This window comes from Colius striatus, chromosome 5 (genome assembly GCF_028858725.1).
Source record: "Colius striatus isolate bColStr4 chromosome 5, bColStr4.1.hap1, whole genome shotgun sequence".
NCBI classification, from domain to species: domain Eukaryota; kingdom Metazoa; phylum Chordata; class Aves; order Coliiformes; family Coliidae; genus Colius; species Colius striatus.
The window spans coordinates 370,942-385,404 of NC_084763.1; the positions used below are offsets into that span (position 1 = coordinate 370,942).

At 42.7% G+C, this 14,463-nt stretch overlaps 1 protein-coding gene across 7 annotated transcripts in view; it reads right to left on the reverse strand.

The window, feature by feature from the left end:
* The window catches only part of TNS3 (tensin 3), a 196,302-nt gene that overhangs the window by 105,773 nt on the left and 76,066 nt on the right, over window positions 1–14,463 (reverse strand). For 6 of the 7 annotated variants that reach the window (XM_061996994.1, XM_061996993.1, XM_061996998.1 and 3 more), the window contains one exon: window positions 1,607–1,645. The exons of the other annotated variant lie outside the window; for it this stretch is intronic. In XM_061996994.1, the coding sequence (XP_061852978.1) occupies window positions 1,607–1,645 (39 nt within the window). The remainder of the gene's footprint in view (window positions 1–1,606; window positions 1,646–14,463) is intronic. 7 annotated transcript variants of the gene reach the window in all.

Below are 14,463 nucleotides of genomic sequence, written 5' to 3' on the forward strand. Positions count from 1 at the left end.
TTACAGCTCATATGGTCACAGATTATCATCCTTCAGAGCAACAGAACTCTTCACTAAACAGATACAATTCGTTTGTGCACAAGGCAGATTCCTCATCTAAAAATGTCACCACATTTCACATCAAAAGGGAAACACGCTGCTCCATCTCATAGAGAACATATTGCATGCTTTGCAGTGAAGTTGTCTCACCTACAGCTTTCCCTGCAAGAAAATGAAGTAAAATTCCATGCTTTCCTCTGCCCAAAACGAATGTTTTATTCAGGGATGGAACATGTCTCTGGCTACACCCTTGCTGGTAAAACAAAAGAGGTGACGTCACTCCTGCCATCCATTCTACGCTGTTGGACTGTCGGCAGCTCACAGAGTGACTGGGGCCCCCATCACTGACATGGCTCCACGTTCACAGCTCACATAAAGCAAGTTCAACCAGAACCATTGATGGTAAGGACTGGTAACATATCCCACAGGTTGCTGTATGTTAAAGCTGCTGCTGAATCACGACAACTTTTCCATATCAGAATCGCCATTCAGCTTGTGTGCACAGCACAGAGGAAACGGCGGCCAGTACTCATCTAACACCCTGAGCTGCAGGAAGGGCAAAGCGCTCCTCTGTTTGTAACTTCTGCAGTAATGCCACGCAGGATACCCAGACTGTGATATGTGTTAATTCATAGCATTCCTGGGTCAAAATTTGGAGAGACTCTCTCACGAGTCAATATTCACATTCCTCATGCTACCATGAATCACTGATTAAGGTTTCTAGCCTTTCTTTTAAAGGATTAGCATTAAGAGAATCATGAACCAGCACTTTCATAGCACCGTTTTACTTTGGTGGTTAAGTATCACTATGTATACTTTTCCAGCAGGGAAATCAAGACACAGGAGCACGCCAAGTGACTTGGCCGGTTCCCACAGCAAAGCAGAGGTGAGGTGGAAGATTCCCACCTGCCCCAAGGCTGGGGCACATACCTACAGCACACTTTCATCAGCTGCTGGCTGGGTAGTCCCACTAAAGACACGAGCAGGTGACAGTGCTGGTTCCATCAACTGCTCTGTCCTATCCTACAGGCATCATTCCTGTCATCCTTGGAGCTAAAATAACCAAATTCAGTCACACAAGCCAGAAAAGGCTTACTATTTTCTTACCCTGAGCAAACGTGAGTTCTCTCTTCCACCCCCAACAAAAAAAATAACAGGTCCCAAACAAATCCTCTGCTATCTGTACTTTCAAACTGACATGAGGCATCGTACCTTGAAATAATTCAGCTCGTATTCTTTGTTACTTAAAACACACAAACAAAAGCAGATCATGTAATATGCGCAGGGCTGCTGCATCACAGGCAGTTCATCCAGCCCAGTTCAAGAAGAATCTTAAATGGCAGAAAACATTTCACCCAGTTAAGCCTTAGCCTTGCAAAATAATAAAACAACCTGATTCCTGCATGGAGTGACACAGTGACAACCTTCTGGAATAGACCCCTGATCTGCCAAGTCCTCACAGTGGGGCTGATGGCACAGAACTGAAATAACAAGAGATGACAGGAGGCTACAGCAATAACCTAATCTATAAAGCCTGACAGATATCAGCAGTGCCAGAAATACTTACCAGTTCATGGTTGCTTGGAAAAAAGCAGGGTGTCACCACCTGGAATAAAAAATAGTAATCAAATCAGGAAAAAAATATACTGGCTTTAGAGATGGACCCAGTCCCGTTGATTGAGCTCCCTCAAACAATGTCAAAGCCACAGAAGGGGGCACCAACCAGACCAGGTGTGGAATCAAGGTGTCCACAGCTGCTTTCGGTTCCCTCATCTTCCCTCAGAGAAGTGTCAGCATCAGCTCAATGCCAACTCAGTGCCCTGCTCACATGCTGTCATCAGTGAAAACAGGCTGAACAGTAATGCCTTTGCTCAGGTCCCACATTCAGGGAAACATGAATTCTCCGCCTTACTCTCTCTTCCACTCCCTCCTTTGCAGCATTCTTCTAATACCATCTCAGTTTTAGTTAATAAATAGGTACTCTGCTTTCCAAGTCATCTAGAACCTCAACAATCCCCCATACCTTATCCTTGTTCTGGATTTTTTTTCTAGGGTGTGGGCTGAGCAGAGGAAGAACTTATATTCTGTGTGCTCACAATTTCAGGGGCTTGGCTCAAAGTTAAAACACTTACTAGGGATAACATGTTCTGTACACATCTCACCAAAAAAATCCAAACAACCCTGTTAGAATATTCCTAAACCAGAACACAAAGAAAGCTAGTCAAAGCACAACTAATTTGGATTACCAGAAGATCTAAGGAAAGGCAAGTGTTAGCTTCTCTCTATAGCAGTCCCATACAGCAGGCACCCTCAGACCTCACACGTGCAGCCCAAAGGCTGTGGTTCATCAATTCACAGCGTTCAGCTGAGCTTCAGTAACAGTCATGCTTGCTTTAGCAAGCACCTTGAGGTTAAATCCCATGAAAACTGGCTCATTCAACATGTTCATCTGTGGGATAGATTCAGCTCCAGACTGCAGAGTGGACCCAGAAACTCTGTGGTGAAACCTGGACTACCAAGAGCAAGGTTTCACGCAGGACCTGTTGGTGAACTGTCCTACCAGCTCTCAAGACATTGTATACAGAGTGGGTTACTGAGCAGAAGAGGCCTGATGTATCATTTCAAATCCTTAGACAATAAGAAAGAGATGCAATATATCCAATAGAGCGAGCTGCAAGAACAAAGAGAAACATCAGTCTTGTAGGTAGCATAGACAAAAAGAGATGGACCTGACTACCCCAGGATAATCCACTCCAGTCTGAGCTCTCAGAAACAGTTTTTAACCCCCAGCATGGAAGGGAAGGCATTTGCTTCCATAATTGCTTGTGAAGAGATGTACCTCTGATTCTTAAGTGCTTTGTGATGTAAGAAGCACAAAGAAAAGCTATCACATTGATTTTCAGTTCCCAGCCTCTTCATGATCCCCACACCATCCCTAAAGAAAAAGGGACAGATATGAACTCCTGAGGTTTGTCTGCTGCACCCTGACTCTCTCAGTGGACCTTCACGTCCAAGGTCTTACTTAAGTGCATTTCTGCAGCTCATTTCACAACTGCCACTCATGTTTCATCCAGCCGAACACCCAACTAAACGTGTGTTTAACTGAGCTGTCATCTCAGCGTTCCCACTGCTGAGAGCAAAGATACCTGTCTCTGGGACCTCCTCCCTGACACACCACGACCTCCACAAACGGCCTCCAACACAACGCGACTGCTCCTTTGAGGCCAGGGTGTCAAACCCAGGCAGAGCAGCCCATGGTGGGGCCGACGCCACGCACAGCCCGCGCCACTGTGAGCAAACGCTGCACCCGCATAGCCACAGGCATCCCTGGTCCTCACTAGGCATCATCACCTAGGACTTACTCTAAGCATTTAACATCAGGTTTTGCTCATGTTCTCATTAGCAACACCTAACATTAAAACAGACAACATCTAAATTTCAGCAGTTGCTTTTCCCTCCCCTGTGTGCCGGGAAGCAAACAGAGCGAGTTAACTGAAGCCCCAGAGCAGTGCGCAGGCTGGCTGTGCAGAGCAGAGGGAAAGCAGAGATCAGCTGGTACTACATGCTCACATAACTAATAATTGGAACCACTACAGAATCGTTGTTGCTGGAGCACATAAATACCATCTCTCTCCCTTCTCCTCACTGTTAAACACCCTCGAGGAATCAAGCAACTCCTTTCCCCCTGGCTAACCAAAACAGTGCTGCTCTAATCTCCTCAAAATTACAGGTGACTCGCTGCCTAAGAAAAGCGCCTTTCATTCTGACACTAGAGCACTGGGGACATCCACTGGAAAAGAACTTCAGCAGAGAGTCACAGACCTTTTTAGGCACATCTGTGACATCTTATTCAGGCAACCCCCACGGAGTCAGGGCTATCGGGAGATCGGAGCTAACATTCTAGGTACTACTTGCTTCATTTTTCTGTTTTCGGAGTCTCACTATGCCTGCGACAGTTACATGTAACAACCTGCCTTTACAGACAGACTCCACCTGCTCCTCTTTGTGCCTCCTTTTGCTTTCTTTTTACAAAGATCAGCACTGGCATTGCACAGTCCTGTTCCGGGGCTACCAACAAGTCACAGGATACCTGTTCTGCCACACACAGCCAGCCATCCCTCCCTCTGCGCTTGCATGCTGCCAACCTACCGCTATGCAGACCTGCCACTGAACCGCAGAGCACTCAAAATGCACTCAGCCAAAGACTTGGACGCACTGCCACTGTTTGAGACATGACACCCAGTGAAAGACACACTGAATCACTTCTGCTGCACTGACATTTTTTCCTCTGACACCATATATACAACAACCTATTTCTTCCCAGATGAAGCAAAACAGTCAAGATCTCTACGTAATGCCCATTGCAGTTTTATGAGCAGTTGCAGCAAATTCTTCCACTGTCAATACAGACATAGGTTAAAAGTAAAAGAGCTGACGTGTTCACAGATAACAGAGAGGCTATCACGAGGTCCAGACAACCTAAGCTGAGGATACGTGAGTGGCTCTAACTCTTTTTCCTGGTCTGCAAAGGTCTGAGACATGATTAAAAAAACCAGATTATTCAGCATTTACAGAAAAAGTACAGAGCTGGAAAGCAAGACTGCAGGACTTCTGCATCCACACAGAGACGGAAAAGAGAGTACAAATGTCTCATTAGTTGTACCTACTGCATAAAACAATACACTTGAGAAAGGCTTTTCTGATACCCCAAACAAAGCTACAGCTAATCTTAAAGACACTTGAACCATCTGGTTTGTCAGCTTTCAGTAACATCCCAGAATATGGGAACGCCTCCCCTGATTTTCAGACACTGCTCAGCACACACACAGAGACACACATTAGGCTACCCACAAATAACCAAGCAAGTATTTGAAAGACAAACTACCTTTTCTTGCACACAGAGTTAACAGGGAAACACTTTCCTGGCAGGGTACTTCCTGAACTGAGCCTTAATTTGAGAAAGTCCCGTACTGACAGAAAAAAAGAGATTTTAAATCATTACTGTGATGAAGAATTCTGACTCCAAATAATCTGCGGGTGATTTTCCTTCACAGGACTGTAACGCCAGCCACATCAGTTAATGAGTAACCAATTGCCATGAGATAAATGTTAACTCAAGAAAAAAATGTCAACAAATGGCAGGCTATCTGGCAGTAAGGAAACGAACGTCATCATCCTCTCCTGCTGGAGCAGACACCAGAGTGCCCTCCACTGCTGCTCAGCGGGGCACGGCCCCCACAGCCCCGCCTGCCCTTCCAGCCACCTCCACTCCCACAGGCACCTTTCCATCTCCCTTACCTTCTCCTTTTGCAACGAGCAGGTGATCTTTCTGAGGAAGAACCGTCTACAAAGAACGAGACAGTTCCTACCAAAGGTGCATTTCAAAGTCCAAATCTCAAACACTATCATATTGCTTTTGCAAAAACAACTTAACCATTTGGCTGTAGTGGATCTCTCTCCTCCAAGGTACGGTTTTATCAAGTAAGAAATGCTGGTGCACTTGACACAGGTTATGTGTAACACAAAGGGTGTGCAGTGCGAGGAATCTCCATCTAATTCATACATGACCTGCTAAAACACTGTTCATTCTGGTTCACTGCAATTCATGTTATAAAACTCAGGAGAAAGAGTGAAAAGAGCAGCAAAATGAAGCCACTGATATCTTCCAAATAACGCAAACTCCCAGTGATGTCGGGAGACGGTGCACTGATGTATAAGCTGCGACGGTCTTATCAGAAGGTGAGACTGTGGAAATATTTGTGTATTTATATACATGCAAACATATATATATACACACATATATATATATGTATATGAAAAACACATATGTTGGGGGGTTTGTGGGTTTTTTGGGCGTTTGGTTTGTTTTTACAAACACACAAACTTATCTACTTAAATAAACCTACAGCTCTGTATTTAAATCTTAGCTTTCTTCTTTCAATATGCCTGTCAGTTATAATCCCTGTTCTCCAACCCACCCCTCCTAATTCCACTTCCTAATTCCAATCCTAATTCCCCTTCCTCACTGAGGAAGCAAACTAAAGGATGCTGAGGGCAGTACACAGTCAAACAACTCTGTGCTTTCAAAGACACAGCTTGCAATATGACAAAATTAAAAATGTAATCCCAAATTCTAGAATGAAAATGGACACCGAAATACTCACTTGGGATTCAGAAGCTACAGTAGCAATGCACAAGTTTCTAATTACTATGATTAGAATAGAACAGCTTTGTGATATTTGTATCCAACTCCAACTTTTGTCCTGGACATATCAAGCACCTATCCTCAGCACTTCATACTAGACAGAACAGCTCTAAAGCACACCCAGCTGAACTTTCCTCTTCAAATTAAGCATTTTTCCACACATTGAAAACAGCAGCCTTAAAAGAAACACAGCAGAAACTGAGTAAGCACTCTGCAGTCATTAAAGCACTTTAATGAACAAGGTGTAATTGTGTTCCCAAAAACAAAGATAATAGATACAGTAAAACCAGCACTGAGATTTGGTGTAGCTAGACATCATTTCCACCCCAACTTCTGTTGCCCTCTGGAAACAACCCTGCTGTTTGATTAGTTTGAAGTTAAATCTGGAAGAAACAAACGAAAAACTGCATTGCAAATCTCAAAGGCAACTACAATTGAGAACTTGTTAATATGGGCTTGGCTCATGATTGTCAGTAAAAGGCAAAGACTTCTTCCTATAGAACGTTATCATACAAAAAGCAGAAGCCCAGGTAACATCAGAAAAGCTTCCTAACACGTTACAACTTTCTCCCTCACCTAGGTCCATGACAAAGCTGCTACAGGGAAAGACAGAAAAAAAAGAAAGAGAGCCAAGAGCTCCCCATTCAAAACCAAATTCCAACATTCATATTTAAGCAGCTATTTATTAATTTCTCAGCTTCAGTGTTTTTTATTTGCTGAACTAACAGTAACACTCCATGTACCCACCTCATCAAGATGTAAAGAGGATCAGCTGAAGCTTGAGAAACTGTGAGTTTCTTGGCAAAGACACACAAGTTACTGTTTACTGCAACATCTAAGCCATGTTCCTACAGTCCTGAACCACATACAATTCATTCCTGTCTACTTAGGATTATGCTATATGAAGCAAAGTCTGAAATGGAAGCACCTGAGATGGAAAGTTACATCTCTTCAGGAGGGATTTCAAAATTGGCTGTGTTTATATACATACAAATCCCTGTTCTGCCAAAGAAAGCAACAAAGTTGCTTTAAAAAAAGTGACAAAAGGAAAAAAAACCCCTTTCACAAGTAGCTAGGAATGCAGTTATCCCAATATACAGAAATGCACTGTTCACTTATGCTTGCCACCTCCTCCAAGCGTCCCATCTCCTGTGCCGGATATCCCAGTCCTAACCTACAAAGTTGTTCTCCAAATCTGTAAAGAACACACACAGGGTAAGACGTGGTAAACAGGTTATCTGGGAGAAGGATTCAATAGAAGAAACTCTTCAAACCTCCAATGAAACAGATTCCTAGAATCAAAAAAACTATGACTTTCTCCTAATAACCATGAACTAGTAACCAGAAATGAAGTCCTCTCCTTTAGCAGATCACTGGATTTGCTCCAAAAGAGGTCAAAAGCAAAGAACAAGCAGCTCTGTCAGAACCTGTGTGTAACTGACAGGGGTTAAACCAGTCAGCAGGAGCCAAGATGCTAAAACTAGATATTTACTGGACTTTGCACTAGCCCTCTGCACTGTGGCTCAGTTTGCCAATCTGAACTTGAATGGACTGCTAGCTACTGTCCCTCCTGAGTTAATCTGTTTAATCTCAGGTTTATAAAGCGGGCTGAAACAATTTGATGCCACACAAGTGCAAAACCATAGTATCTTTCCTCTAAATGTCTCATTTTGCAGCTAAAAAAGAGGAGAAAGAAATCCTAATTGTGGCAATTGGATACATCTTTGGAGAGACATGACTTCTGCTTTCTTTGTATTAGATCTAGCCTCTCTAAGCTTAATTAGGTACACATTCCTCAGGGAACTATGTTATCCTTCCAGGATTCCAGGCCTGTTTATTTTGGTATAATCCCCATGAGAAAACATGCTTCATTTGCAAAGAAGTCAAACAAATCTTGCAACATTACCAGACAGGGAGGGCCCTAGCAAGGAATGGGGATACAGTTTCACAGATATGTTCCTCTCCCAAAGGAGAGAACTACCAGCAGGGATTGGATTTTCCAGAGTCAAAACAAGCTGTGCACCAGGCCTGTTCTACCTCAGAATTTCGGACCTTTAACATAAACGTTGGTATGATTTCTCTGCTTCCAATGTCCGAGCAATGCTAGTAAGAGCTACAGGCACCATGAGTCCTGTGGTCACAAATGGCACCACAGAGCCAACGGTATCTCACATTCTAGAAGAGGGAGAGGGGAGCTTTTTGATGATAAACCACGGAGGTCACTTCCCAGTCGACAGTTTTCACTGTTCCCAGTGTGTCTCCAACTGAAGAACTGACGACAACATGCAAGCAATATTTGAGTGATAAACTTAGGTCAAAAGATGGAGGGGTGATTTTTTCTTTACATTTAACAGAAGGCAGAAATGGGGTACAAGTGGGCTCCAGAATGCAGAAATGCCCGTCTTTTCTTCTCAGCATCACAGAAATCTATGAAGGCAGAAGTCACACACCAGCCTTGTTGGTGAAGTAATTAGCTTGAGGGTTTTATCTTTGTTTCTTGCTTGATTTCCCTGGAGCTGAAAACCACCCACCTGCAGGATGTCTCTCTGCTGCTCACTAGGGCCAGTTTAACACATAGATGTGTTAAGTCACAAGAAGGAAAGACAGCTCTCGCATCGGGTAGCCCAAAGACATGTGTGGCAGTTCAGCAGAGGCCTGGTTGCAGTATGTGACGGGAGGTCTGCAAGAGTCACATCAAAGAGGCCAAGTGACCGCTCCAGCAGGAAGCTTACAGAAACCCTCGGGTAGAGCAGCTGGAGTACAGTGCTCAGCAAGCCATGGGAGGCCAAAGCAGCCCAAAGGGTTGCAAATCAAGAAGCAACCTTCCACTCTCCCACCAAAATGTATTCTTGTGCTGTAAAGCAGTCGCCTGGTTTTGAGGCTGGTAACACTTGGATGGAGGCTGACATGATGGCACTGGAAGTGCCTGAATTTTATTACAGTATTTCTGACTTTGTTACATCACAATCATGATTTCCACAGCCCTCCAAGTCATTTTAACCATCTTCCCTCCTCTCAAAATATATTAAAACATAGCCTTAAATGTGTATGTTCCAAATACATCTTCAATTTTCAAGTTATTCGGAAAAGACAATTCAGCAAAATGGTACTGAACGCTCTCCCTATGACAGAGTTAAATACATATTTGTCATCACCAAAACTAGCTCTCCCAAACAGATGGTTTTCACTAGGACTGAATTTCATTATGCTTCATCTGTAAGGGGTATTTCAAATGTTCTCTTCAGCAGGACAGAACAAGACAAGGGAGGCAGTCTTTCAGAAATAATTACTAGTAAAATACTATTAAATGCCACGTTATCACACAGAAGCAGGAAAAGAAATTCTAACAAAGCTCAGGCGTTTCAGCTTGATGATACAGAACAGTCAGGACTTCTAAGACAAAGATCATAACCTTCAAAGCACATAGTGTTGGCTCTCTCACTCTACATTTCCACAAAATCATTGTTCTTCAAAACAATGTCTATAACCCAGTTCCCATTCTTCCATCAAGTCAGTAAGGCAAGTCCTTGCAGTTTAAGGCTGGGGTGGCTCCAACATCTTCAGATGCCATATTGCAAGAGGGATATTAACCAGCTGCTAGGAGTACTAATCCTTCATCAAAACTCCCAGCAAAGGCAACATAGTTTGGCACAGAAAAGGTGTACAATGCTATACATCACTGGGACACGATGCATGCTGCCCAACTATGGCTGCTGTCGATGTTCCCAGTGCCCTTCCAGATGTTGCTACTGCCCTTGGCTCTAACAGTGATCACAAAAGCAATGCCTCTTGCATAAATGCTAAGAGCATCATGTACAGTGAGGGTAAACAATTTTTATGAGTCATAGACAAAGAAAGGAGTGCTATATTCTTGTAAACTACCTGATTCTCATTTCCCAGAGATGGGAATATGGCATAAGCTGTCTGATGTGACCTCAGGGAGCACTCCAAGCAGCAGTAACCTAAAATGCAGCATTCCCATGTTCTTCAATCCCACTTTAAAAGAATCAGAAAATAAACAGACCAGTAAAGAGGTCCTTTCCAAAAATCAGCTAGAAGAGGACCAGGCATGGGAGGAAAAAGACAACAGCAAATAAATGCAAAAAAATGCTCTTAAAACATCCTAAATTTTCCAGTGGAAAGTCCACATCTGTCATGAAAATGCAACCTATCAGTATTTTGGTGGTGAGCAAACAAAAGTAGAAATTGTTTTGTTTCCTTCTCTCACTAACATAATCTTATCCTCTTTTCCTCTTGCCAACAGCTGTATTTATTTTTTAAGGAAAAGCAGTAAGGAAACAAACAAACCTTGAAGTTGTACATGTACCAGCTGGGTCTGGCACGACATAGACAGATATCTGAAACAGTAAGTCTAAATGGGAGTTCTTATCTGAAAACACCAGCATACTTGAAAATAACTTTTTTTCACTTTTGGAAAGTCCCAGCAAATTAACTGCCAAACACAAAATGCTCCAGCACAACACTCCTGCTACTTCAACGGCCCAAGGTTCATGCCCATAAAAAGCAATTTCAAGTCCTTATGTCCCAGTTGAATCTGAAGGTTTATGCACCGCATAGTTCATTACAGTGATATCACATCTAAAAGAAGGCAAAAGATTTTGCAGACAGGAAGATCTGCAAAATACTGCTTCTGGGTACAATCTGAAAAACTCTGAAGACCCTTCTGAATGTCAGCGTCAGCTATGAAACTCCAACAGTAACCACTTGGACTTCAGCTGCAAACATCTTTACTCTCACCCAATGCCACACAGCACTATGAAGGGCCACATGCATAGTAATATAACAACAACAAAAAAACCCCAAACCATGGAATCATAGAACAGTAGGGGTTGGAAGGGACCTTTAAAGAACATCTAGTTCAACTTCCCTGCCAGGGCAGGTCCATCTAGATCGGGTCGCACAGGAACGTGTCCAGGCAGGTTTGGAAATCTCCCGAGAAGGAGCCTCTGGGCAGCCTGTGCCAGGGCTCCCTCACCTCAGCACAAAAGGAGTTTCTCCTTATGTTTAAATGGGTCTTTTTGTATTCCAGCTTCATCCCATTACTCCTTGTCCTGTTGCTAGCTACAACAGAAAAAAGTGCTGCCCCAATCTCCTGACATCCACCATTTAGATATTTGTAAATATTAATGAGATCCCCCCTCAGTTTCCTCCAGCCTTTCCTCATAAGGAAGATATTCCAGTCCCCTCAGCATCTCGGTGGCCCTGTGCTGGTCCCTCTCCAGCACTTCCCTGTCCCCTCTGGAGCTGCGGAGCCCAGAATTGGACACAGGACTCCAGATGAGGCCTCGTCAGGGCAGAGTAGAGGGAGAGAAGAATTTTCTTTGACCTGCTGCCCACACTTTTCTTGATGCAGGCCAGGATGCCATTGGCCTTCTTGGCCATGAGGGCACGTTGCTGGCTCATGGTTAGTTTATTATCAACCAGCACTTGAAGACTTCAGCCTTTTTGAATGTGCTCAGATTTATGGATTCCCACAAATACTCATCAACCACAGAGGTTCCTGGAAACTACAGAAGACAAGTTTTCTAGTCCTTGATTCCTTCTACCCAAAATCTGACAGTTAAGGGAAACACACATTGAAATCTTTTTACAGGGAAAAAAAAAAGGAATGGAAAGGAAAAACCACTCACGGGAACTCATCTGAAAAGCAAAGTTGCCACTACGTGGTCCACTGCTGGTCATGACAAGTTTTAATCTAGACTTTCGACCGTGCTGTATGAACCGAGGTGCAAGAACTGGCAGTATTTTACACATCTTTTCCAGCCTCCTTAATTATTTTTAAAACTAAGAGAGCTTTACTTCAAAAATCACTTAAAATAAACAAACCCTGGGCATTCAGGTGAGAAGTCTGTGGTACTCTGTGTCTCTTCCCTCAAAATGCTATTTATTTTTCTGTGGAAGTTTCACCCTTAGTTTGTAGTACTTGAAATGCAACTATGAAACAAGGTTAGAAAGTTCAAGAGAAACACTATGCTTAAACTGCCACTACCAAAGTAGTAGCAATCCCTTTAAGAAGTAAAGCACATTTTGACATCTTGCAACTCTGGCTTCTGCTCTAATTTTGTCTGGTTTTAATATCAAAGAGGAATTCTTTGAATACTCATGCTGAATTCCTTCAATAGCAAGCTGATGCAGTATGCAAATCGGAGAGAAAAGAAAGAAACATCCATGACAGAGTTGCTTCCCTTTCCAAACCAACCACTGCCACCAGTCTCTTCTCTGCTTTCACCTTCCCAAAGGAATTTGTAATATAACAACACAGACTAGGGCGCATTACCTGATGCTCAGCTAAACATACATACAGATATACATAGATAGTAAGTTATTTCACAAACCAAGCTCAACGTGCAACCCAGGACCAAAAACAACTACCAAGCCTTGCTAATTTCTACTGCTGTCATTACTGCTACTCTCTTCTATAGGGCTGCTAGTCATGGGGTTTTTTAACAGTAAGTGAAGTTAAACTTTTGAAATCTTTATGCATGTTTCTGTAATCACATTCATGTATCCTGAACTGTTAAAGAGACTACAGAAAGGAAAAGATCAGGGTACCACAAGGGACTATGGATTCGAGGGCAGTGGGGAGTCTTCTTTCGATCGTCTTCAACCAGCAACAGTTTAAACAGTTTAAAGAAAACCAGAGATGAGAGTTAAGGGAAGAATTACCAGAATTGCTCAGATACAAATGCCTAGAAAAACGGAATTAGAAAAAAATATGTTCTTTCAGAAATGAAGCAGGACAAAGTGTCATGCCAGCGTTTATAACAATTACGATTAAAACAATTTTGGTGGCTTAACAAATGCTAAAATGCTAGAAACATAATATAGTTGTCATTTCTCTGCAACAAACAACCTGTAGTATTTGAAAGTAATTGTTTGGCATAGCTTTACCAGCACTCAAGAAGCACACCACAGTTCAGGAAACTAGTCTAAACAAGGACATTAGATCATTAGCACAAAATTTAGAAGCTTTGATAAAATCTCCACTCCAGCAAGATGCCTAAGACAGCTTCTTGAGAGGTGAAGAAGGAAGTGTGCTGAATCAAACCAATATAGAAGTAAATTAATCTTACCGGAACATAAAAAGACAGAGCCATCTGCCTAGGATATTGGATGCTTTGAAACATAGTTTCAGACTAGCAAAGAATCAAGCTGTGTCACAGAAAGAAAATGTCTGTTTGGCTTCAGCACAGCAAAAATATCTTCCAAGATGAATTAAGGAGAGATGCAAGGCTCGTTAGGCACAGGCATAAAGCTGGATCACACCTGACTCATCAAAAGACTTCAGCAAATACGCTTACTGACTGCAAGAGAACTTAAGCATTTGCTTATAATCTTAATAAAATCAGTCAGTTCTCAAGAGGAAGAATTAGTATAAAAGAAATAGGCCAAGAAAATATGGGTCAAGAGGATCCCCCTCCCACCTTTTGTGTTCCCCCAGGACAGGATATAGAATTTGGTTTTCAATTCACAGTGGTCAAAGTTTGGCTCGAGTCACAAGATGCCTTTCAACACTCCAGCTCTGTACTACATACCTCACTGACAGAGTAAAAGATGGAAAAATGGTATTCAAGGACAGAGAGCTAAGTGAAAGCCTTGTGGTGGCACAAACAAGTATTCCTACATTATGCAGAGAGACAAGTCCAGAGACAAAGCTACAAAACAAAGGCGACTCACGTTCCCAGAGCAAAGCCCTGGAGCATTAGACATGCTGTAGCCTCAGAAAGCTCAGGGAACACTAATTAGACATGTGTATCTGAACAAATAGGCACATGGACACATTTCCAAGTTAAATATGTTCGGACTGAGGCCCTACAAGACAGTAATTACGTAAATGAACTGGGACTTGTTCAGCTGAAGAAAATTCTTTCAAAATTCATTCTTATGATATTTGTCAGAGTGAAAACAAAATCATTGCCTTTAGAGAGAGAACTTAGAGAGTTCTGGAATACAGGAAGAGCAAACACTTTTCTATAGAGTGGTTTTCTGTCCCCATCACTTAAAGAAACACAGACGACTAATACAGTAAATTGAAATGGTACTATGTGCTGGTGTAACAATTTGAAAGGCTGCCTTTACTTCTAAATAAGCCTGCTGCAAAGCCAAATACATTACAACAGCTAAATCTACGCATAGTTCATAGAATCATAGAATGGTAGGGTTGGAAGGGACCTTTTGAGATCATCTAGTCCAACCCC